General features: G+C 44.0%; 1 protein-coding gene across 2 annotated transcripts in view; it reads right to left on the bottom strand.

Annotated features, from left to right (window-relative positions):
* Window positions 1-4,620: 4,620 nt before the first annotated feature.
* The window catches only part of ubox5 (U-box domain containing 5), a 33,821-nt gene continuing 15,204 nt past the window's right edge, over window positions 4,621-23,237 (bottom strand). Inside the window, exons 2-6 of one of the 2 annotated variants that reach the window (XM_059650256.1) lie at window positions 16,047-16,143; window positions 9,956-11,123; window positions 8,701-8,814; window positions 8,162-8,305; window positions 4,621-4,899 (exon numbers count right to left, since the gene is read on the bottom strand). In XM_059650256.1, coding sequence (XP_059506239.1) covers window positions 4,691-4,899; window positions 8,162-8,305; window positions 8,701-8,814; window positions 9,956-11,123; window positions 16,047-16,100 — 1,689 coding nt within the window. In that variant the 5' untranslated portion in view covers window positions 16,101-16,143 and the 3' untranslated portion in view covers window positions 4,621-4,690. The remainder of the gene's footprint in view (window positions 4,900-8,161; window positions 8,306-8,700; window positions 8,815-9,955; window positions 11,124-16,046; window positions 16,144-23,237) is intronic. The other variant, XM_059650259.1, reaches the window with a different exon arrangement.

The following is a 23,237-nucleotide window of genomic DNA, read 5'->3' as shown; positions in this document are numbered from 1 at the left end:
CTTGTGGTACCCCACTGGTCACTGCCTGCCATTCCGAAAGGGACCCGTTTATCACTACTCTTTGCTTCCTGTAAGCCAGTCAATTTTCAATCCAACTCAGTATTTTGCCCCCAATACCATGTAACCTAATATTGTTCACCAATCTCCTATGTGGGACTTTATCAACGGAGCATCCAAAATGTCCACATTCTCCCTTGAGGGTTTCCCAGCACCATAGTTGACAGGGCCCTCAACCAACTCTGAACCATCTCCCACACTTCAGCCCTCACTCCCTCTCTGTCCTCCCTCGACAACGATAGCGTTCCCCTTGTCCTTACCTACCATCCCACCAGTATCCACATCCAAAGGAACATTTGCCACCGGTTCCAGCATCTCCAGTGAGATGCCACCGCCAGACCCATATTCCATTCCACTCCCTTGTCCGACTTCCGCCGGGACCGTTCCCTCTGGGATACCCTGGTTCATTCTTCCTTCACTCCCAACAAACCCCCACAGTGCCATGGCATCTTCTGCTGCAATTGCAGAAGGTAACACCTGGCTGTTTACCATCTCAGTATCCAAGGGCCCAAACACACCTTCCAGGTGAAGCAGCACATCACCTGCACCTCCCAGAATTTAGTCTACTGCATTTGCTGCCCACAACGTGGTCTCCCCTGCATTGGGGAAATGAAGTGTAGATTGGGTGATGGCTTTGCAGAACACCACTTTAAAAAAAACATTGTTCTTTGGCCAGCATCTCTGTCTCAGGCTTGCTGCAGTGCTTCAGCAAAGCTCAGTGCAAGCTGGAAGAACAACACCTCATTTTCTGCTTGGGGATTCTACATCTTTCTGGACTCAGTAACGCTCCCATGTGCTTGCCCCTACCCCCACACAGCAGGCCTTGTTATCACATAGACTAGTATTACACACAACTCTACTCCCCATTAACAGCCATTCACTCTCCTAGCCACATCGGTATCTATTCCTTTGCCTGTTCAACTGTTCATCTCCCTCTTTGGGCTCTATTCTCACCTATCATTTACTCCTTAACCCCTCCCTCACCTTATCTTCTGCATACGAACTGACATTGTCCTAGCTACAATCGGTTGCAAGGAAGGGTTACCAGACCTGAAAGGTTAACTCTCATTTCTCTGCACAGATGCTGCCAGACCTGCAGAGCTTTATCAGCAATTTCTATTTTTGTGTCTAGAACATCTCTGGCAGTTATCTGGAAGAATAATAGGGTGGTTATGGCAGAGGATTTTAAGCTTCCAAACATAGACTGGAATTACCATAATGGTAAGGGCTTGGAATGAGAGGAATTTGTTAACTGTGTACAAAACAATTTTCTGATGCAGTGCATGGATATACCTGCTCGAAAAGGTGCAAAGCCTCATCTATTGTTGGTAAAAAGAAAAGGCAGGGCAGGTGACTGAGATGTCAGTGGGAGAGTGCTTAAAGGCAAGTGGCCATAATTCTGTTAGTTCTAAAATTGTGATGGAAAGGGATAGACTGGATCTAAAAGTTAGAATTCTAAATTAGACGAAGGCCAATTTTGACAGTATTAGGCAAGAACTTTTAAAAGTTGATTGGGGGTGGCTGTCTAAGGTAAAGGGAAGGCTGGAAAATGGGAAGCCTTCAAAAATTAGATAACGAGATTCCAGACAGTATGTTCTTGTTAGTGTGAAGTATAGGACTGGTAAGTGTAGGAATTGCTGGATGACTGGAGAAAGAGAGGTTTTGGTCAAGAATAAGAAGGAAGCATATCAGATATAGACAGCAGAGATCGAGTGAATGCCTAGAAGAATACAAAAGCAGTAGGACTACACTTAATAGAGAAATCAGGAGGACACAAAAGGGACATGAAATAACTTTGGCAAATAGAGTTAAACAATCTGGAAGGGTTCTACAAATACATGAAGGACAAATGGATAACATGGGAAGAGAATGGGGCTCCTTAAAGCTCAGCAAGGCCACCTAAGACGAATCACAGGAGATGGGGGAGATACTAAACAAGTACTTTGCATCAGTGTTTACTATGGAGAAGGGCATGGAAGATACTACAGAGGTGGAAGTGCTGGACATCTTAAAATGCATAAAGGTGGATAAATCTCCAGGACTTGATCAGGCGTACCCTAGAACTCTGGGGAAGCTAGGGAAGAGATTGCTGGGCTCTTTGCTGGCATATTTGGATCATCAATACCCACAGGTGAGGTGCTGGAAGACTGGAAATTGGCTAATGTGGTGGCGCTATTTAAGAAAGATGGTAAGGACAATCCAGGGAACTTTAAACTGGTGAGCCTGGCATTGGTGGTGGGCAAGTTATTGGAGGGAATCCTGAGAGACAGGGTTTACATGTATTTGGAAGGGCAAGGACTGGTTAGGGATAGTCAACATGGCTTTGTGCATGGGAGATCATGTCTCGCTAGCTTGATTGCGTTTTTTGAAGTAACAAAGAGGATTGAGAAGGGCAGAGCAGTAGAGGTGATCTAAATGGACTTCAGTATGACGTTCGACGAGGTTCCTCATAGTAGACTGGTTGGCAAGTTTAGATTACATGGAATACTGGGAGAACTAGCTATTTGGATACAGAACTGATTCAAAGGTAGGTGGTGGTAGACATTTGCCTTTTAGACTGGAGGTCAGTGACCAGCAGTGTGCCACAGGATCAGTGCTAGGTCTGCTGCTTTTCATCATTTATATATTATTTATAAATATTTATATATTATCATTTATATAAATGATCCACAAAATTCAGAGATGCATAGAAAGCGTTGACAGTCAGAATCTTTCTCCCCAGAGTTTAAACGCCTAATATTAGGGGGCAGAGAAAGGGGAAAGCTCAAAGAAAAAGTGAGGGGGAAGTTGTTTTTTTAAACAAAGTGTAGTATGAGTCTGGTACGCACTGGAGACAGATACGATACATGTGTTTAAGGGAATTTTAGATAAGCAAATGAATGTGCGCGGAATGGAGAGATAAGAACCGAGGGCAGGCAGAAGGGATTAGTTTAATTTGGCATTATGCTCTGCATAACATCGTGGGCCGAAGGGCCTGTTTCTGTACTGTACTGTTCTATGTATAGCATGGAAACAAACTTTTTGGTCCAACACACCCAGGCTGATCAGATCAAAATTAATCAAGTCCCATGTCCCTTTAAACCCTTCCTGTATACATATCCATTTCAATACCCAACATTCTCTCACCACGAACCTCACCTTTTTGTTCCTTATTTTAAGCAAAGCTGCTTAAATGATTGTTTCATTTAGTTTTGGGACTTAATTCTTCCAATTCTCAAAAAGGATAAAAATTGTCTTGCTGGCAATTCTCACTGTTGAAAATTGTATCATTCTACATTCTTCCTCTTCTGCCTCAGTTATCACACCTTTTGTCTGATCTGCAGACTTCAAAACCTTAAAAACTCAAATTTTGCTCGTCACATAAAGAACTCGGTTTAAGTGCCATCAAACATGCAATTTAACCTCTGATAAGAGAGAGCATTTTCAAAAGTAACCCAGCGTTTATCCTGAAATTTCAAGTAACTCCACAGACAATAATCAATGTAAAACAGGGAAAATGTGCTAATTTTATGGTCATCTAACCAGCAGGATCGCTGATACCCCACCTTCTCAAACCAGGTGCTTTCTGCATTATAATAATAAATAAATAAATCAATTTTTCACGTAGGCTATTCATTATTATCCTCAACAGTCATTTGAAAACAGGAAATTAATGCTGTTTTTTTTAATTTCATGGCTTTCCAGGACAATTTGCAACACTGAAAAATAATCATCTTTCTACATAACAAGTTTTGTCAAAAAAACTAAAGGTTGCATCAAAAAATGAAGTGCTCACTTGAAGGAATTATATGCAAAATACTGGTGAACACAATTGATCTTTCTAATGTTAGGCTCTGTGTTAAGATAGCAACAACAAGTCAATTGTCACTAATAGATTATCAGGTGTTATTTACTTCACAAAATTCTAACTCCAAATGCTAAAATATGAGGTAAATAGAAGGCATGACATTGTAATGCAACTTCTACAACTCTACATTCACTGTTCAAACTCACTTCTTTTCATATTTATCTTGTTGAACCTTAACAATCAGCATTTTTCTTTTAAATTCCATGAAAAAAACAGCAGCAACCAATCCGAGATATGCTAAATATGCTTCAGCTCAAAGAACCTAGAACAACCATGGAATATCATGGCTGATTTGCTGCCTTACTGGGGAACACAGGTTATCATGGGAACAATCACTGTCAGGTTTGACAGATCAGATAGAGATCTGAGGCAGCTCCAAATATGTAAATGCACTAAAACCACCAAGGTTTGTGTTCATTAATTCCTTCCACTTTTTTGGGACTTGTAGAGTGCTTTACTATCTCTTAATCCCATCTTACTGTTTTGAATTTTCATTCTTCTTAAGGGATTTCACATTATTTAATTTCAGCTAGAAACCAAATTCTGGTGTGTTACAAAGCTACCAACATAACACACTATGCTGCAGCATTAATAAATTCTCAAGTGTAATCCCAGACGTGAATGCAATTGAAATCTGTTACAGAACATCAATATTGAAAACAGTGCATTTCGAAAATCAGAAAAGTTTACATTTTAATATTCTTTATTTGATTTTGCTAGCTATAGTGGAAATGCAGTCACATAAGATTGCCAAACACATCCAGAATGGCTCAAAGTGCCTCAACTCTAAAGATGAACCCGCACAACATCACTAGTACAGATTGCACAGTTACATTTCAAACAGGACGGTGTTGAAGATTTCTGTGTCTCTGACAGACAAACTCTGCAGATCAGGTGCCCACAGAGCAGTCTGTATACAACCATGTTCTGGGAATATGCAGAGAATGACTTTCTGCAGGAGATGCACGCTTTATCAGAACTGGCTGGAATCCATTCTGTGGAAAAAGAAACAACATGTTATTTTCAAAGCATTTCAAAGATTATGTCATGCCCAAGCAGGATTTAAGGTGGCATCTGTTCTTGTTCAATTCTGGTGTCTCAGGGAAATGCAATCGGAATCAAATTCTAGTGCCACAACGAAAACAGAAGTATCTGGAAAAGCTCAGCAGGTCTGGCAGCATCTGAAAAGATAAAAATCAGAGTTAACGATACAGGTCTGGAGAATGGCGCTGAGGAACTGTTACAATCCTGGTAGAGACAGTAAACATTTAAAAGAAATCTGAGCATGCCATGATTAACTGAAAAAATGTGCAAAAGGATTCTATGCTTTAAAACAAATGAATGTTACTGTACAACACATAAAGCTAAACTATTAAATAAACACACTCGGACAACTATTAACAATTCACATCAAAAAGCCTCATTTATACACTAAACCAGAATTATCTTTGGACCATCACTTTTTACTTGAGGCCCTGTTATCCCTACTCCCAGACCTCAACCACTAGAACTCCTGTGGTTACTCATCAGACTTTTGAAGGTTTCTTCATTTTCTGAGAACGAACTGCCACAGCTTTCAGGAATTCACTGTGATTTCTCCTTAATGTTCAAACTATTTTTTTGATGCAGGAAAGTAAATGGGTATCCTTTCATTAACTTTTAGTTAAGTGATGCTCCAAGGTTTCTTCAAAACTTTACAAAGATAGATTCTCAGCTCAAACTGCAGCTTTATGCATTCTCCAAGCAACCATTTAGTGCTTTCACCTCAGAAATCGTCTTTGCCAACCTGTCCCAGGTCAAGTTCAGGTCCATCCTTCCATTAAAATAAAAGTAGAAATCCTCCCAAACATGGAACATTTCCTTTACCTAGAAAGCTATTTCTCATGTAAGGCTAACATCAATGTGAGATTCAACCTCACGGCCAATCTGTGAGTGCCATTGTCAAATGCCGAAAGAGTCCTGGATAACTGTACCATCTGTGCTGATGCCAAAATCCTTGTGTATAAGGCAGTAATCCTACCAACTCTTCTATGTGGCTCTGAGACTTGGTCTATGTATAGGGCACCTCAAGACTCCGGAGAAGTATCATCAATGCTATTTGAGATGGGTTCTGAGGAAGGGTCACCAGACCCAAAACGTTAATTCTGTTTTTTTGTCCCCTTTACAGATGTTGCCAGACCTGCTGAGCTTTTCCAGAAACTTTGCTCTTATTCATGTTTGAGATGGATTGTTCACATCAGCATCCTTGAAGCAGCTAACAGAACCATATTGAGGCCATGATTGTCTGAAACCAACTCCACTAGGTTGGACACGTGCTTAGCATGTCTGAGTTCCAACTACCAAAGCAAATCATTTTCATCCAGCTCAGGGAAAGTACTCAAACAAGAGGAAGAGAAAGGAGGTGTTTCAAAGACTCCCTGAAAGATTCCCTTAAGAAATGCAAAGAAAATCTCAACGCATAGAGGACACATGTTCAGAAGAAACTGACTTTGAGGAACCTCCTATAGAATTCTTTGAGAACATCAGTCAGCAAACAGAAATGTGAAGAAGGAACTGCAGAAAGGAATGCTAATGACCTCAAGATCAAGGACCAGTTCCAACTCCCAGGAACACCTGCCAAATGTGTGGTCGGTGATGTGGCTCTAGGATTGGGCTCAATCACACAAGGAGCCAGAGGGCCCATGACCAGTGACATAGAATTGCTCAGTTCTAAAGGGCAGTGGCTTCACTCTGAGGCTGTCCCCTTGGGTCCTAGTCTCTTCTACTAGTGGAAACATGTTCTCCACGTTCACTCTATCCAAACCTCTCAGTATTCTTTAAGTTTCAATCAGACAAACTGCAAAACAAAGTAGCATTTTATTCAAAGGAATTGAGGCAATTGGTTCTTGATATTGAGATTAAAATGCACATTGCAGGTAGGAATTTCACAGCTGTCACTTTACTTTTTACAGTATTCTTTAGTCATTCTGCTGTCTTCCACACCTATCCTCTCAGTGTCAGTTTCTGGCAGGTAAACTGGTTGTGTTTACTTCCCATTTAAAAACTTTCTGAAATGGCTCAGTAAACCTGACTCCATACATGCCTTCAGAGATAATGGGAACTGCAGATGCTGGAGATTCCAAGATGATAAAATGTGAGGCTGGATGAACACAGCAGGCCAAGCAGCATCTCAGGAGCACAAAAGCTGACGTTTCGGGCCTAGACCCTTCATCAGAGAGGGGGATGGGGGGAGGGAACTGGAATAAATAGGGAGAGAGGGGGAGGCGGACCGAAGATGGAGAGTAAAGAAGATAGGTGGAGAGAGATTCCCTGAGGTTGGTCCGGAGGGAGGAGGGTAACTTCTTCAGGTTAGGCATCCCTGGAAGAGGCTTCGCAGTGAGGTTAAAATAGTATCAGAGATAATGGGAACTGCAGATGCTGGAGATTCCAAGATAATAAAATGTGAGGCTGGATGAACACAGCAGGCCAAGCAGCATCTCAGGAGCACAAAAGCTGACGTTTCGGGCCTTCCCTCCCCCCATCCCCCTCTCTGATGAAGGGACTAGGCCCGAAACGTCAGCTTTTGTGCTCCTGAGATGCTCCATACATGCCTTATTAAGTGCTCAGCACTATGAAAGCCCTACCATGAATGAAGTACTTTTGAAGAATAGGCACCACTGTCTATCTAGGCAAATTAGATTAGATTCCCTACAGTATGGAAACAGGCCCTTCGGCCCAACTAGATCACACCGCCCCTTGAAGCACCCCACCCAGACCCATCCCCCTACAACTCATACACACCTGAACACTACGGGCAATTCAGAATGGCCAATCCACCTAGCCTGCACATCTCTGGACTGTGGAAGGAAACCCACGCGGACACGGGGAGAATGTGCAAACTCCGCACAGACAGTTGCCCGAGGCTGGAATCGAGCCTGGGTCCCTGGTGCTGTGAGGCTGCAGTGCTAACCACTGAGCCACCGTGCTGCCCTAAATTACAGGGTTAACTTGTGGACAGGTATGTGCCCAAATGATCTGGTTATGTTGGTGCTTTTTGAGGGGGTGGGGTTTGGCCAGGACATTTGCTAATCTTTGAATTCTGCTGCAACCTTAACATGCCACTGGGTCTCGACTTAATATCTCATTCCAAAACGAGGACAGCTGATTTTGCAACAGGCTGTCTCTTATCATACGTGATTCCTGCACTGTGACTCCTACAGGAGCTTAAGCTGATACTATTCCAGCAATACAAACGAGCTTTTGACCCATGTGCAGTACCTTGTGCGCAGTCAGAGATGCTGCCAGCTGCTGGCTGTTGCTGGTCTTGTCTTTGCTGAGCAGTGAAGGATGGGAGAGTATTTAAGGCAGAAGTCAGAGCACTATCCAGACTTTGTGACAATCTCTGCTCATGGGAAACCGCACCTATTAGAGATACAAATAAAAACCAAATGACTTATACACAAGTAATGCTCATCTCAAGAGGCAAGGAATCACCATCTCCAATTAAAAAAAACCAAACGAATTGCACGTGCTGTAAATCAGAAACAAAAATAGAAGTTGCTGGAAAGGCTCAGCAGGTTAGGCAGCATCTGTAAAGAGAAATAGGAGTTAATTTGCTTTGGGTCTGGTGACCCTTCCTCAGAAGTCACTATTTCCAACTGTTGAATTTAACCATCTCTCCTTGTAATTGAAGTGTGACACTTTGAAGTGCTACATATTCAGGCACCAATGACAAGATTACAAAAAAACCGACGCAGCCATTAAAATTATAGTTCAGCAGTTAAATCAAAAGGACAAAAAGAAAACTGTACACATACCAGAGGGGCAGGCAAGGAAGACATTTGGTCTATACAGTGAAGATACAATTTCCCAATTGTGAGAGCTAATGTTAACTGGGCTGGTGGTGTGGATATTACAAGCGAATCTATATGCTGAGGAAAGAAATGTAAATCAAGTTGGTTTACAATTCCTGATTTCAGTCCAGTGAACTTGCTGGAAACTGTACTTGAGTGGAGGTGACAGCTTGATCCAACTCAAATGAAGAAATACATTATCCGACTATGCTGACATATGATGCACAGTAATTGCAGCAAGCTTGGAAAGAACTTGGCTCCCAATCTCTCAACCACTTAGGGTTCCTCTCATTTCCCTTCTGGCTCTGTTGGAGATTAATTACATAGCATTTGACAGCACAGATATGGAGAATTCAGTCCAACTAGTCTATGGCAGTGTCAATGCTCCTCATGAACCACCTCCTCCATCTCACTTCATCTTAACCTATCTACCATTCCTTTTCCCTTTGCAGTAACGTAACTTTCTCTTGAATGTATCTATGTTTACTTATCTCCAAGTTCCAAATGCACACAATGTTCCATAGTGTCACAGATATATACAGCACGGAAACAGACTCTTTGGTCTAACTTGTTCATGCTGACCAGGTATCCTAAATAAATCTAGTCCCATTTGCCAGCATTTGGGCCCATACTGCTTCAACCCTTCCAATTCATATACCCATCTAGATGCCTTTAAATGTTGTAATTGTACTAGTCTCCAGCCAGGTCGTTCCACACACGCACCGTCCTCTGCGTGAAAAAGTTGTCTCTGAGGTCCCTTTTAAATCTTGCCCATCTCACCTTAAACCTATGCCCTCTAGTTTTGGACTCCCCCACCCCAGAGAAAAGACCTTGCCTATCTACCCCACCCATGCCCCTCATGAATTTATAAACCTCTATAAGCTCACCTCTCAGCCTCTGACACTTCAGGAAAAATAGCCCCAGTCTATCCAGCCTCTTTCCCTAAATCAAATTCTTCAACCCTAGCAACAAATCCTTCTAAATAGAAAGAGGCTGAATGGAGGATTGCTGACATTATCAAAAATCAAATCCTTCAGAAGATAAAAGCATTTAGACAGACACATGAATGGGCAAGGCACAGAGGGATATGGACCAATGGAATTAGTTTAGAATGGCATCATGGTCAGCACAGCCACGGTGGCCAAATGGCCTATTCCTGTGCTGTACTGTTCTATTTTCTGTAAGTGACAGAGAGGGAAAAAATGAAAGATGGTTATACCCATATCTTGTGCAGGGTCCTGCGTTCTTTCCGTTTCTGTTTTGAATCGCTTTTCGCCACAGTCTAGCATCGCAGCAGAGTTCCTACTAATGCCCGCATTTAGTCCTTCTGAGGTTGGATTTGTGATTATGCCCTGTGGGGAGTCCGATTTTCTCTTCACTGTAGACGAGGCAACAAATCCAACATGAGTCCTCCCCACAATAGCGCGATCCGGTATCGTGGTATGCAGCAGGAAATAATCCAGCCTTGCTTTCAGAGTCGAGTGAGGGACTGGTTTGGAATTCCGGCTGAAGGGAACGTTTGTGAAGGGATCATTTGGAAGTCTGCCCCACGTGGCTTCACACTGATTGTATTTGTCCAGAGTACTCTGATCAATCACTTTCCCACAGGGAAGCAACATTGGGAGGGCCATGATCTCAGAAGTGATGGGGTCCAGAAATTCTTCTGGAACGTTCCCATGAGCCACTGAAGATCCGTTAACATTTGGTTGTAGGTTGTCTCTCTGTGTTTGATTAGATTGTGTGACAGCAACATTCTTCTGCGTAACTAATGGAACTGATTGTTCAGTTTTGTATTTCTGATAAACTTTGAAGGCACTTTCTATGACCGCACGAGGGCAAGACCGAGACGGTTGGCCCCATATGTCCACCCTCCTTAAGCAGGGCAAACTTCCACCTGACACATAACTAATGCAGATCCTGAGGTGGTTTATATTCGTCAGTGAAAACTGACCCTTATTCCACAAATCCTGCACAAAGGTACCATCAGCAACTGCAGAATGCTCAGTAAATTCATGAAAAGGAGCCCTGGATTTAAAAGCTTTATGTCTGAAGGACACTTTGCTTTGGTTTTTCAATGTGCCCTTCCCCACTAAAGTAAAAATATCACCGTCAGAAAAGGTCTGATCTGCCAGTGGAGAGCTGGGTGTGGAAACTCCATTCCATGTCATATCCTTATTAGATGTGGTACATGTATAAATATCCAGTCTCGAAGAGTTTTGCAAGCTGGCTGACACATCAATGTCAATCTTACACAGTTCCACGTTAAATGGGAATGTAATCGTAACATGTACAGGAGGTTTGATGAAGTATTCAGCACGGAATCCACATTTTCTTTTCACAGGGTCCGCAGATATCAGATTGCTCACCTCGAAGCCATCAGCACAGACCTGGGCAAAAAGATGATAAGAGATAGAACACTTTTGTCACTGTGTACCTGATGTATTAGAAACCTCCTCCGGTTAATTCATCATCACAGAGCTATTGGGGTCAAGCAGCAGCAAGGTCAGGCCCAATTGCTCACTCCAGCGGCACAGGCCAGATAGCAACTGCACATTACCTCCAACCTCTCTTTGAAAAGGGAGAGGAGGTTAAGGGAGGTTTGTTATTAGGTCCCCATTCTTGCTTCACAGCTGATTCCAACGAAACCATGGTTGGGGGGGAGCTATCGAAGTGGACGGCCCAGTTGCCAAAGACGTATTTCTGATAGAGGGAATTATAGCATAGGTTCACTGGACTGACATCAAGAATGCCAACGCTACCTCATGCAGACAGACTGGACCTGCACGGAACTGGATGAACACAGCAGGCCAGGCAGCATCGGAGGAGCAGGAAAGCTGATGTTTCGGGTCGGAACACTTTTCAGAAATGGGGGAGGGGAAGGGGGCTCTGAAATAAATAGGGGGGGGGGTGGTGATAACAGGTAGATAGTAGAGCGGATGGGTGGTAGAGACGACGGCCAGGTCAAGGAGGTGGAGATGAAGCTAGTAAAGGTGAGTGTAACTAGGTGGTTTTGGGGATTGGTTGGTGAGGTGGGAGGAGCGGATAAGTGGGCGGAAAGATGGACAGGTCAATGAGGCGGGGTTGAGAGGGTGGGGGCTGGTCTTGGGATGAGGTCGGGGGTGGGGAGATTTTGATGCTAGTAAAGTCCACATTGAGACCATTGGGTTGCAGACTTCCAAAGCAGAATATGAGATGCTGTTCCTCCGGTTTCCGGGTGGCATCGTTTTGACACTGAAGGAGACCCAGGATGGACACGTCATCTTGGGAGTGGGAGGGGTAGTTGAAGTAGTTTGTGAATTCAGTGCATCATTCTCTGCCACTTCTGCCACCTGCAATCTGACTCCACTATGAAGGATATATTTCCCTCCCCACCCTGATCTACTTTCCGAAGGGACCGCTCACTCTGTGACTCCTTTGTCCGCTCCACATTCCCTACTAGCCCCACCACCCCGGGCACCTTTCTCTGCAACCACAGGAGGTGCTACACCGGCCCCCTCACCTCCATCCCAGGTCCCAATAAAACCTTTCACATCAAACAGATGCTCACCGGCACATCCACTAATGTGGTCTATTGTGTCTGATGTTCCTGATGTGGCCTCCTCTACATCGGTGAGACCAAGCAGAGACTCTGAGATTGCTTTGTGGAGCATCTATACTAGGTTCGTGACAAACGACAACACCTCTCAGTTGCTAGCCGCTTCAACTTCCCCTCCTGTTCCTCGGATGGCATATTCCTCATATTCTGCCTTGGAAGTTTACACCCTAATGGTCTCAATGTGGACTTTACTAGATACAAAATCTCCCCATCCCCGGCCTCATCCCAAGAACAGTCTCCCCTCTCAACCCCGCCTCATTGACCTGTCCGTCTTCCCTCCCACCTATCTGCTCCCCCACCTCATTGACAAATCCCACCACCTTTACTAGCTTTATCTCTGCCTCCTTGACCTGTCCATTTTCTCTCCCACCTATCCGCTCTACTATCTACCTGCTATCACCGCCTCACCTTCTCTCTATTTATTTCAGAACCCCCTCTGCCTCCCCCATTTCTGAAGAAGGGTCCTAACCTGAAACGTCAGCTTTCCTGCTCCTCTGATGCTGCCTGGCCTGCTGTGTTCCTCCAGCACCACAGTGTTATCTCAGACTGCAGCATCGGCAGTTCCTACTATCTCTGTATTCATTAGAGTTTTGAAGGATGAGAGGGAGAGGGATTGTAAATGAAACACAAAATTCTAGCACGTTTGGATAGACGAGATCCAGAGAAAATGCTTTCCTTGAATCATATCGTACAAGGGCCATCCTTTGGTCCATCAAGCCTATACTACCAAGCCAAGACTCAAAAGGCTTGGATGTTGTGACACTTCAAGTGTCATCGAAGTACTTTTTAAAGTTGTGAGATTTCCTGCCTCAACTAGCTTCCCAGGCAGTGCATTCCAGACTCGCACCACCGTTTGGGTAAAAAAGTCTTTCCTCAAATTGCCTCTTAACCTCCTACCTTTCACTTCAAAATTATGCTCATTTATTATTGACCCACATATCCAAGAGGACCATCTGCTCTCTATTCACTGGGGAGTCTAAGACCAAACAGGACAGTCTCTGGATGCAGAGTTGACCATTTCGGACTGAGTTGAGGAAACTTCTTCATTCAAAGGGTAGTGAAACTATGGAATTCACTATCAAAGAAAGCTACTGAGGTCAAGTCATTGAATGTATTCAACAGACATATTTTCAGATATTAAAAGCATCAAGGGGCATGGAAAGAGAATGGGAATATGGTGTTGAGCTAAAGCACCAGCCATGTTCATACTGAATGCACTGAATCAACTGTGACCCCCCGCTCCAGCCTTCCCCATAAAGTGAAAGTAGTTACTCCATCAAATCTTGCCCCACATCCTGAATCTTGTATTTTTGTGCTGTACATTCAATGTAATTAGTGAAGCCAAAAACATTCACCCCACCTTACTGCATAGTCAGAAATACCGAATTAATGAACTTCCATTTCAACCTCACAGAGCGTCTTCCCAGCTTTTGGTACGTTACTTCTTAAAATAGAGAGCCTGTTCCCCTTAGCTTTCCGATACAGAGCTCCCAGCTGGTGAGGTCTACTTTGAAAAGAATGCTTCACTGTTCCAAATGCCCCACCTCGTGGGGAACAAGGAAGATAACCAGGAATCAGAGCCAAGTGTCCAAAGTAACAAGAGATTGTCATAAAAAATTCATGGAGACAGAAACATTTTTTTAAATGCAGTGGGCAGGTACAACGTAGTGGAATGCAATGCGATACCCTCCCGCATACAGTGAGGGAACAGCTTGAAGGGTGATGGATAAATATTTTTTAAAACTTGGTGTGATAAATGGAACTAAACTCTGGCAAGAATGGCCCCTGTATCTATATACTGTAAGTGTACTCCTGCCCCTGATTTTACATATCTACCCAGCCCAGCGAGAAACTCAGTCAGGGTGGGGATTTGGTTTAATTAATGGGGTTAGTTACCGCCTTAGCCTTTTCTACCATCTCCCTATGCCTGTTATTAACCTGCTCTTGTGGAAAAAAAAGCAGTGGGAGGCCTTGTTTCAAATATGGAGTTAGTCATCTACAATGATCAAATCCTTGAATGGTTTTGGTACAGAAGAGGGCCACCCCTGCCAGTGCTGGCTCCATGCAGGAGCTACTCAATCAGTCTCATTCCCTCCCCCTCCATGAACTGTTGGAATCTATCACCAGAGGGCTGCCATCAGTCAGCCTGACAATGCAGCTCGTCTGCAAGTTACTTCAAGTACGCTCCAGCATTAAGATGAACAGTGCTGCTATATCCCTGGCTTAACCCGACTGCTCCCTGAGCTATTCCTTCTCCTCATTAATACTGGGCTCTATGACCAGAGTGCTCTACAACCATTTGAGTGATTTTTTATAGCATCAGTTTGCTTGTGTTTTCAGTTCATATGATAATTGGAAACCGAAAGGCAGTACGAAACAAATCTGTGTCAATGCATTTTCTTTTGCCTCATTTGAGCAGCATTCTGGCAGCTCAGGCTTTAAAGGTTCCCCAGAACAAGTGGCTATTGGGAAATGAGAAATAAGTACTAAAAATAGTGCAGAGAAAATTCATTTCACATCAGCTGCCATTAGCAGTCCACTTAAAATGAAGCAATAAATGCTAACGTAACTATTCTTTCCTCAAGAAATAACAGGTCCCGAGAGGTCATTCACAAAGCTGCCCACAATTTACTTTTTATTCATTCGGTTAGGAGATGTGGGCATTGCTGGCTGGGCCAGCATTTCTTGCCAATCCCTGGTTGCCCTTAAGAAGGTGGTGCGCTACCTTCTTCAACTGTTGCAGCTGATGTGCTGTAGTCAATGACCCACAATGTCTTCAAGGAGGGAATTCCAGGATTTTGACCCAGTGACACTGAAGGTATGGCAATATACTTGCAAATCAGGACAGTGAGGGGCTTGGAGGCGGAACGTACAGGTTGTGGTGTTGCCTGGCATCTGCTCCCATTGTCCTCTAGCTAGAAGCGGTTGTGGGTTTGGAAGGTGCTATCGGAGGATCGTTGGTGAAATTCTGCAGTGCATCCTGTAAGTAGTACACAATGCTGCTACTGAGCGCCGGTGATGAAGGGAGTGGATGTTTATAGATGTGGTGCCAACTAATTTAGCTCAACTGTTGTTAATTCAGTAATCTCTCTCAAGCAGCATACACCAGGATGGCTGATGCGTCTTCTCCTGAGGATGAGACAGGAGAATATGAACTTGCTCTATACTTTCAAGCATCAGTGCTGGCATCATGTCTTTTTGTTTCTGAAAATATAATTGTGTTGTAACTTACAGTTACATACCATCCAGAGTACAGGAATAGGTCAATTAGCCCAACTGCTGCATGCTACTGCTCGTGTTCCGCAATGAGTTCCCTGTCATCTTCATGCTATTGGCATACTCTATGCGTTTCTCCCTCACAGATTTAGCTTCATCTTTGATGTTTGACTTACCCACACCCTTTGGTAGATGTCTAATCTGTGGTCTACTTTGAATAATGTTATGGGATATTTCATTTCTACTAAAAGACTTAATTACATTGTGGAGTAAACTGTATCAGCCACTGCCTTAATCTGTGTCATGGGTGAGAAAATAATTACTTTGCAAATGCAGTCAGAGAAACCAGCTGTTCTTCAGCAAACACCATTCCACTTCCCATCCCATTACCTTGAAAAACAACCCTTAGATAATCAGAGGTGTTTTACAAGCTATTAGCAAGACAGGTTCTACATTTCTTTGCAAATTCAGCTAATTACAGATCAAAATGACTCTTTACCTTATTGCACTGAATCCTTGGGCTGAAGTGCGGGAGACAGAAGTTTAACGTCATTCCTTGTAGTTGAAGCAAGAGCAAGTTCTAACTGAAGCTTCTTCTGTAACAGGGCAAGTATGTCAATAAGTTAGCTGCAGTCATATAATCACATGTACCATAGCAGTGAACGAGCTAACAGCAGGATCTTAGAAGGTGTGACAATATTTTCCCCCTTGTGGGAGAGTCTCAGACCATCACAATAGAGGTTACACATTTAAGACAAGGTTAAGGAGGAATTTCTTCTCTTAGAACATAGTGCATCTATGGAATTCTTTACCACAGAAGGCTACTGAGACTTGGTCATTAATTATATTCAAGGCTGAGACACATAGATTTTTAATTAGTAAGGGAATTAAGGTTTGAGGAAAACAGCAGTAAAGTTCAGGATTATCAAATTAGTCTTGAAAGGTGAAGCAGACTCCATGGGCTGATCAGCTTACATCTGCTCCTACAAATTATAGTTCTTGGTCTTCCCATATAAACTTCCAGGGATTGAAATTTTATCCTTGACATAATGTTAAATCTAAAATAGGTATCTGTACAATAACAAGGTCAAGTGCATTTGTTGCAACAATGATTGGCAATTTACACAGAAAAAAATAACACTTTGGTGTTTCCATGTTATCTGGTATAAGACTCTGGTTAGACACACTTGGAGTATTGTGTTCAGTTCTGGTCATGTGTCGCATTTCCCGCAACTTAGCCCTCACACCCCCTGACCCGCAATAACAGCCAAAACAGAATCCCCCTCATCCTCATGTACCACCCCAACAACCTCCGACACTTCCGCCATCTGTAATCTGACTCCACTACCAAAGGCATTTTTCCTCCTCCCCCCACCTCCCATCTGCCTTCCGGAGGGACCACTCTCTCCGTGGCTCCCTTGTCTGCTCCACACTCCCCACTAGCCCCACAACCCCCAGCACTTTTCCCTGCGACTGTAGGGAGTGCTACACCTACCCCTACACCTCCTCTGCACCACACCCAGCCCAAGCCCCAAGAAAACCTTCCACATCAAACAGATGTTCAGCTGCACTTCTGCTGATGTGGTATACTGTATCCACTGCTCCCGTTATGGCCTCCTCTACATCAGGGAAACCAAGCGAAGACCTGGAGACTGCTTTGGGGAACGCCTATGCTCAGTTCACAACGAACGACTGCACCTACCAGTCGCGAACCACGTCAACTTGCCCTCCCACTCCCATTCCTTGGATGACATGTCCTTCCTGGGCCTCTTGCAGTGCCACAATGATGCCACTCAAAGTTTGCAGGAACAACTCATATTCCGCTTGGGAACGCTGCAGCCCAATGGTATCAATGTGGACTTCACAAGCTTCAAAATCTCCCCTCCCCCCACCGCATCCTAAAACAGGCCCAGCTAATCCCCACCGCCCTAAATGTCCGTTCTTCCTCCCACCTATCTGCTCCTCCTACCTCAAGCCCCACCCCCATCTCCTACCTACTAATCTCATCCCGCCCCCTCGACCTGTCCGTCCTCCCACCTATCCACTCCTACCATCTCAAGCCCCAACCCCATCATCTACCTACCAGCCTCATCTTGCCTACTTGACTTGTCTGTCGTCCCTGGACTGACCTATCCCCACCCTAACTCCCACCTACACTCACCTGTACTGGCTCCATCCCCACCTCTTTAACTTGTCTGTCTCCTCTCCACCTATCTTCTCCTCTATCCATCTTCCATCCCCCTACTCCCCTCTCCCCATTTATTTCAGAATCCCCTTCTCCTCCCCCATTTCTGAAGAAGGGTCCAGACCCAAAACATTAGCTTTCCTGCTCCTCTGATGCTGCTTGGCCTGTGTTCATCCAGCTCTACACCTTGTTGTCTCAGTTTCTCTAGCATCAGCAGTTCTCACTATCTCTGAACGAATGAATGGATATAGTCCAAAAGCAGTGGATTTATATTTAATCTTTATGAAGCTTTGGTCAGGCCCCAACTAGATGCTTGCATCCAGTTCTGGTCACCACACTAAGAACAGTGTGAAGGTCCCTGAGATAGTACAAAGGATATCCACCAGAATAGTTCCAGCACTTACGGATTTTAGCTACAAGGTTGTGTTGGAAAAGCTGGTGTCATTCTCCTTGGAGTAAAAGATATTTGATAGAAGTAGAAATATTATGACTGGTTCAGATAAGATAGGAATGAAATGAATGTGCAGAGCCTGGGGAAGGACACTGAAATTGACTGGACTGCTCTGCAGAAAGCCAGCACAGACTCAGTGGGCCAAATGGATTCCTTTAGTGCTACAAATGACTATTTCATTGGCAAATTTATGGGAATGTGACTAAGTATAAAATGTGGACAAGTTGTGGCAGGCAAGTGGCTAATTTACAGGGAATAAGTTATACTCCAGAGAATGAGATAGGGCACGTTAACTTTCCATTTTAAGAAAGATCAAGAAACCTGGATTGAATGAAAAGTGGAAACTCAGTTGGTCAAAGCAAGTGGTGTTATCCTACTAGGTCAAGGGTGATGAGACCTGAAATCATGAGGAAAAATGTCAGGGGCTGAAACGTAGTTCTAAAGGTCAGGTTCAATTCAACAGAGATAAGTTTGAACTTTAAATTTCAGAAAAACAAGTGAAACATATTTCTGAAGATGTCGCCCACCCACCACAATTCTCACGTGCTTGATGAGGTCACACGAATGTATTGAAAATACATAATATTCAATATTGCTTAGCAGGCATAGCTTTTGAGTGAAAATAATTTGGACTGAAGGGCCTGTTTCCACACTGCAGGGATTTTATGAAAAACTGGAATTTATGCTAAAGATGGGTTTGGTGGACGCAGGGGTGGGGTAAGAGGGGAGCAGATCAATGGAGCTGGAGCCCAGAAAGAGAGGGATATGAAAGGGGTAGGTAAATGAGGGGATTATGGATGACAGGCCAGTACAGAAGAGAAGCTGATTAAGTGATAATGAGAGCTGAAGGTAGCAGAGAATGTGTAGTCTGGGCTGAAAACTAACCACGTATTGTGATAACAGGCTGAGAGTGGGTGAAAATGAGTTGGCCACATTAAAAGCAACACATGTCATAACAGTACCAAATTGGAAGGCGGGGTGGGGTAGCATAGAAGGATGGAATCAGTGTCTAGAGATATTGAACTCAAATGTCGAGTTCTAGATGCTATGATTAGATTAGATTAGATTAGATTAGATTCCCTACAGTGTGGATACAGGCCCTTCGGCCCAACAAGTCCACACGGCCCCTTGAAGCATCCCATCCAGACCCCACCCCGCTATAACCCACACACCCCTGAACACTACAGGCAATTTAGCATGGCCAATCCACCTAGCCTGCACATCTTTGGACTGTGGGAGGAAACCGGAGCACCCGGAGGAAACCCATGCAGACACTGGGAGAATGTGCAAACTCCACACAGACAGTTGCCCGAGGGTGGAATCGAACCCGGGTCGCTGCTGCTGTGAGGCTGCACTGCTAACCACTGAGCCACCGTGCTGCCCCTCCAGGTCCCCAAGTGGATCATGAGATGCTATTCTTCCCGTTTGCACGGAGGCACTTTGGATCACTGCAGCAGGCCTGTGACAGAAATGTTGGCATCGGAGCATGATGGTATGATGAAGGGGCAGATGACCGGAATTTCTCATTTATGTCCTGACCAATGGAATAGTGGAACTAGAACAACTTCTATTCCTTCAGTGACTTGGAGACAGAAAGGACTGCAGATGCTGGAAGCTTGAGTCATAAAATGTGGAGCTGAAAAAGCACAGCAGGTCAGGCAGCATCTGAGGAGCTGGAAAGTCAACGTTCCAGGTCAGAACATTGACATTCCTGCTCCTCGGATGCTCTCTGACCTGCTGCCCTTTTCAGCTCCACATTTTTTGACTGCACTTCTTCAGTCTTCAGCATTGTTGGAATGGCCACATGGAGTCTTTGTATAAGATCCTATTAGTTAACTGGATGTGCTATCACTGTATATATTCAAGGCTGGTATCAGAAGATTTTTGATTTCTAAAGGAATGTGGTCATGGAGGAGAAGCTACAGCAGTAAGATTGAGCTTTTCATTTGTTACATTTTCAGTACACAAAACGGAAGCTGTTAGATATTTTTCACATAAATCTTACGAATAAACCTCAATTAGTTTAATTATTTTACATTTACAGTAAACATTAACACTTAAAAACTTCACAAAATCGTAAAACTAGAACTACTCAACGTAGAAACATAAAACAAGCAAAAGATTCTTCCACGCACTGTTCATGCAACAGCCTGTTTGAGGCCAGGCAAAGAGCTGTTAAGAAAAATTTGACCTTGGTAAACTAAGTTAGAAGAGGACCATACATTCCAGAGATAGGTAGGTTCTTGATTAGTAAAGGGATCAAGGGTTAGAGGAAGAGGGTGGGAGAATGGTGTTAAGAAATTTATCAGCCATGATTGAACGGTGGAGCTGACTTGATGGGCTGAATGGCCTAATTCTGCTCCTGTATCTTTTGGCCTGACGGAACACATGCAATTGAAACAGGCAACTGTTGGGATTACAACCTGATGTTGTGTGATCTTTGACCGTGTCGTCCCCATTCCAACACCAGCACCTCCACATTATGCACAGGTAACAGCCTCACTACGTCAGGGATTACCTCCATCAATCCTTCCAAATCCATGTCCTCCTTTCTCTCAACTTCATGTCTGAATCATTCTAGTCAGCTCTTAAAGTCACAAATGCAATATGGTACGTGAGTGTAACAAAAATAAATTCTTCCACAATGAGGAATTTCTCTCAAAGGATTAAGTGTCTTTGGCACTCCTTGCAACAGTGCGCTGTGGTTACAGAGTCCTTGTGTAAATTTAAGGCTGGGACATATAGATTCTTGGTCAGTTGGAAAATCAAGGATAATGGGGAAAGAGCAGGAAAAGTGAATGTGAGGAATGTCCAATGATCCTATTGAATGCAGAACAGGCATTGGGGCTGAACAGCCGACTCCATAAGACATAGGAGTGGAAGTAAGGCCATTCGGCCCATCAAGTCCACTCCGCCATTTAAATCAAGGCTGATGGGCATTTCAACACCACTTCCCTGCATTCTCCCCGTAGCCCTTGATTCCTTCTGAGATCAAGAATTTGTCGATCTCTGCCTTAAAGGCATCCAACGTCCTGGCCTCCACTGCACTCCGTGGCAATGAATTCCACAAGCCCACCACTCTCTGGCTGAAGAAATATCATCTCATTTCTGTTTTAAATTTACCCCCTCTAATTCTAAGGCTGTGCCCACGGGTCCTCGTCTTCCCGCCAAACGGAAACAACTTCCTAGCGTCCACCCCTTCTAAACCATATATTATCTTGTAAGTTTCTATTAGATCTCCCCTCAACCTTCTAAACTCTAATGAGTACAATCCCAGGATCCTTAGCCATTCATCATATGCTAAACCTACCATTCCAGGGATCACCCGTGTGAATCTCCGCTGGACACGCTCCAGGGCAAGTATGTCCTTCCTGAGGTGTGGGGCCCAAAATTGGACACAGTATTCTAAATGGGGCCTAACTAGAGCTTTATAAAGCCTCAGAAGAACATCGCTGCTTCTATATTCCAACCCTCTTGAGATAAACAACATTACATTCGCTTTTTTAATCACGGACTCTACCTGTAAGTTAACCTTCAGAGAATCCTGGACCAACACTCCCAGATCCCTTTGTACTTCTGCTTTGCGAATTTTCTCACCGTTTAGAAAATAGTCCATGCCTGTATTCTTTTTTCCAAAGTGCAAAACCTCACATTTACTCACATTGAATTTCATCAGCCATTTCCTGGACCACTCTCCTAAACTGTCTAAATCTTTCTGCAGCTTCCCCACCTCTTCAGTACTACCTGCCTGTCCACCTATCTTTGTATCATCAGCAAACTTCGCCAGAATGCCCCCAGTCCCTTCATCCAGATCATTAATGTTTAAGGTGAACAGCTGCGGCCCCAACACTGAACCCTGCAGGACACCACTTGTCACCGGTTACCATTCTAAAAAAGAGCCTTTTATCCCAACTCTCTGCCTTCTGTCAGGCAGCCAATCCTCAATCCAAGCCAGTAGCTCACCTCGAACACCTGGGCCCTCACCCTGCTCAGCAGCCTCCCGTGAGGCACCGTATCAAAGGCCTTTTGGAAGTCCAGATAGATAACATCTACTGCGTTTCCCTGGTCTAACCTACTTGTTGCCTCTTCAAAGAATTCTAACAGGTTTGTCAGGCACGACTTCCCCTTACTAAATCCATGCTGACTTGTTCTAATCTGACCCTGCACTTCCAGGAATTTAGTAACCGCATCCATGACAATAGGTTTTAGAATTTTACCAACTACCGAGGTTAGGCTAATCTTTTGCCTTGATCCTTTCTTAAACAAGAGGGTTACAACAGCAATTTTCTAATCGTCTGGGACTTTCCCAGACTCCAGTGACTTTTGAAAGATCACGACCAAAGCCTCCGCTATTTTCTCAGCCACGTCCCTCAGAAATCTAGGATGTAGCCCATCGGGGCCAGGAGATTTATCAATTTTTAGACCTTTTAGCTTTTCTAGCACTTTCTCTTTTGTAATGCCTACCATGCTCAACTCTGCCCCCTGGCTCTCCCTAATTGTTGGCATACTACTCATGTCTTCCACTGTGAAGACTGATGCAAAGTACATATTAATTTCTTCAGCTATTTCCTTATCTCCCATCACTAGCCTTCCAGCATCAATTTGGAGAGGTCCAATATCTACTTTTGCCTCTCCTGGTCCTATTTCTTATCATCTTCTCTGCCTTGTCACGATCGGTATTCTTTAACATGGCCGACCACACTATCTACCTCCAATGCCCCTCGCCTCCATTGTTCAGTAGTTGGGGCCACCTTTGCCTGGTTACGTTATCCTTCCATTGTTGCATCAATATTGGGGAAGAGATCTTTAGCCCTATCTAATGTGGCGTCTTGCAGCATGGCACGTAGACCGCAAGTACAGTAATGGCACTCTGGACTAGCCCAATGCCATCTCTCAACATTACAATGATTTTAGAATAGCCATTCTGCTTGTTCAACTTCTGGTAATAGTTGAGCAGAGATTTCCTCCAAACAGTGGCAAAGTCAAATCTATGGTCTTCAGTCCCCACTGCTGACTCCATCCCAGGTGACCAGGTAATATATTTTAAATGGCCT

This window comes from Stegostoma tigrinum, chromosome 1 (assembly GCF_030684315.1).
Source record: "Stegostoma tigrinum isolate sSteTig4 chromosome 1, sSteTig4.hap1, whole genome shotgun sequence".
In the NCBI taxonomy this organism is placed as follows: Eukaryota; Metazoa; Chordata; class Chondrichthyes; order Orectolobiformes; family Stegostomatidae; genus Stegostoma; species Stegostoma tigrinum.
This window is presented reverse-complemented; position numbering and strand designations above follow the sequence as displayed.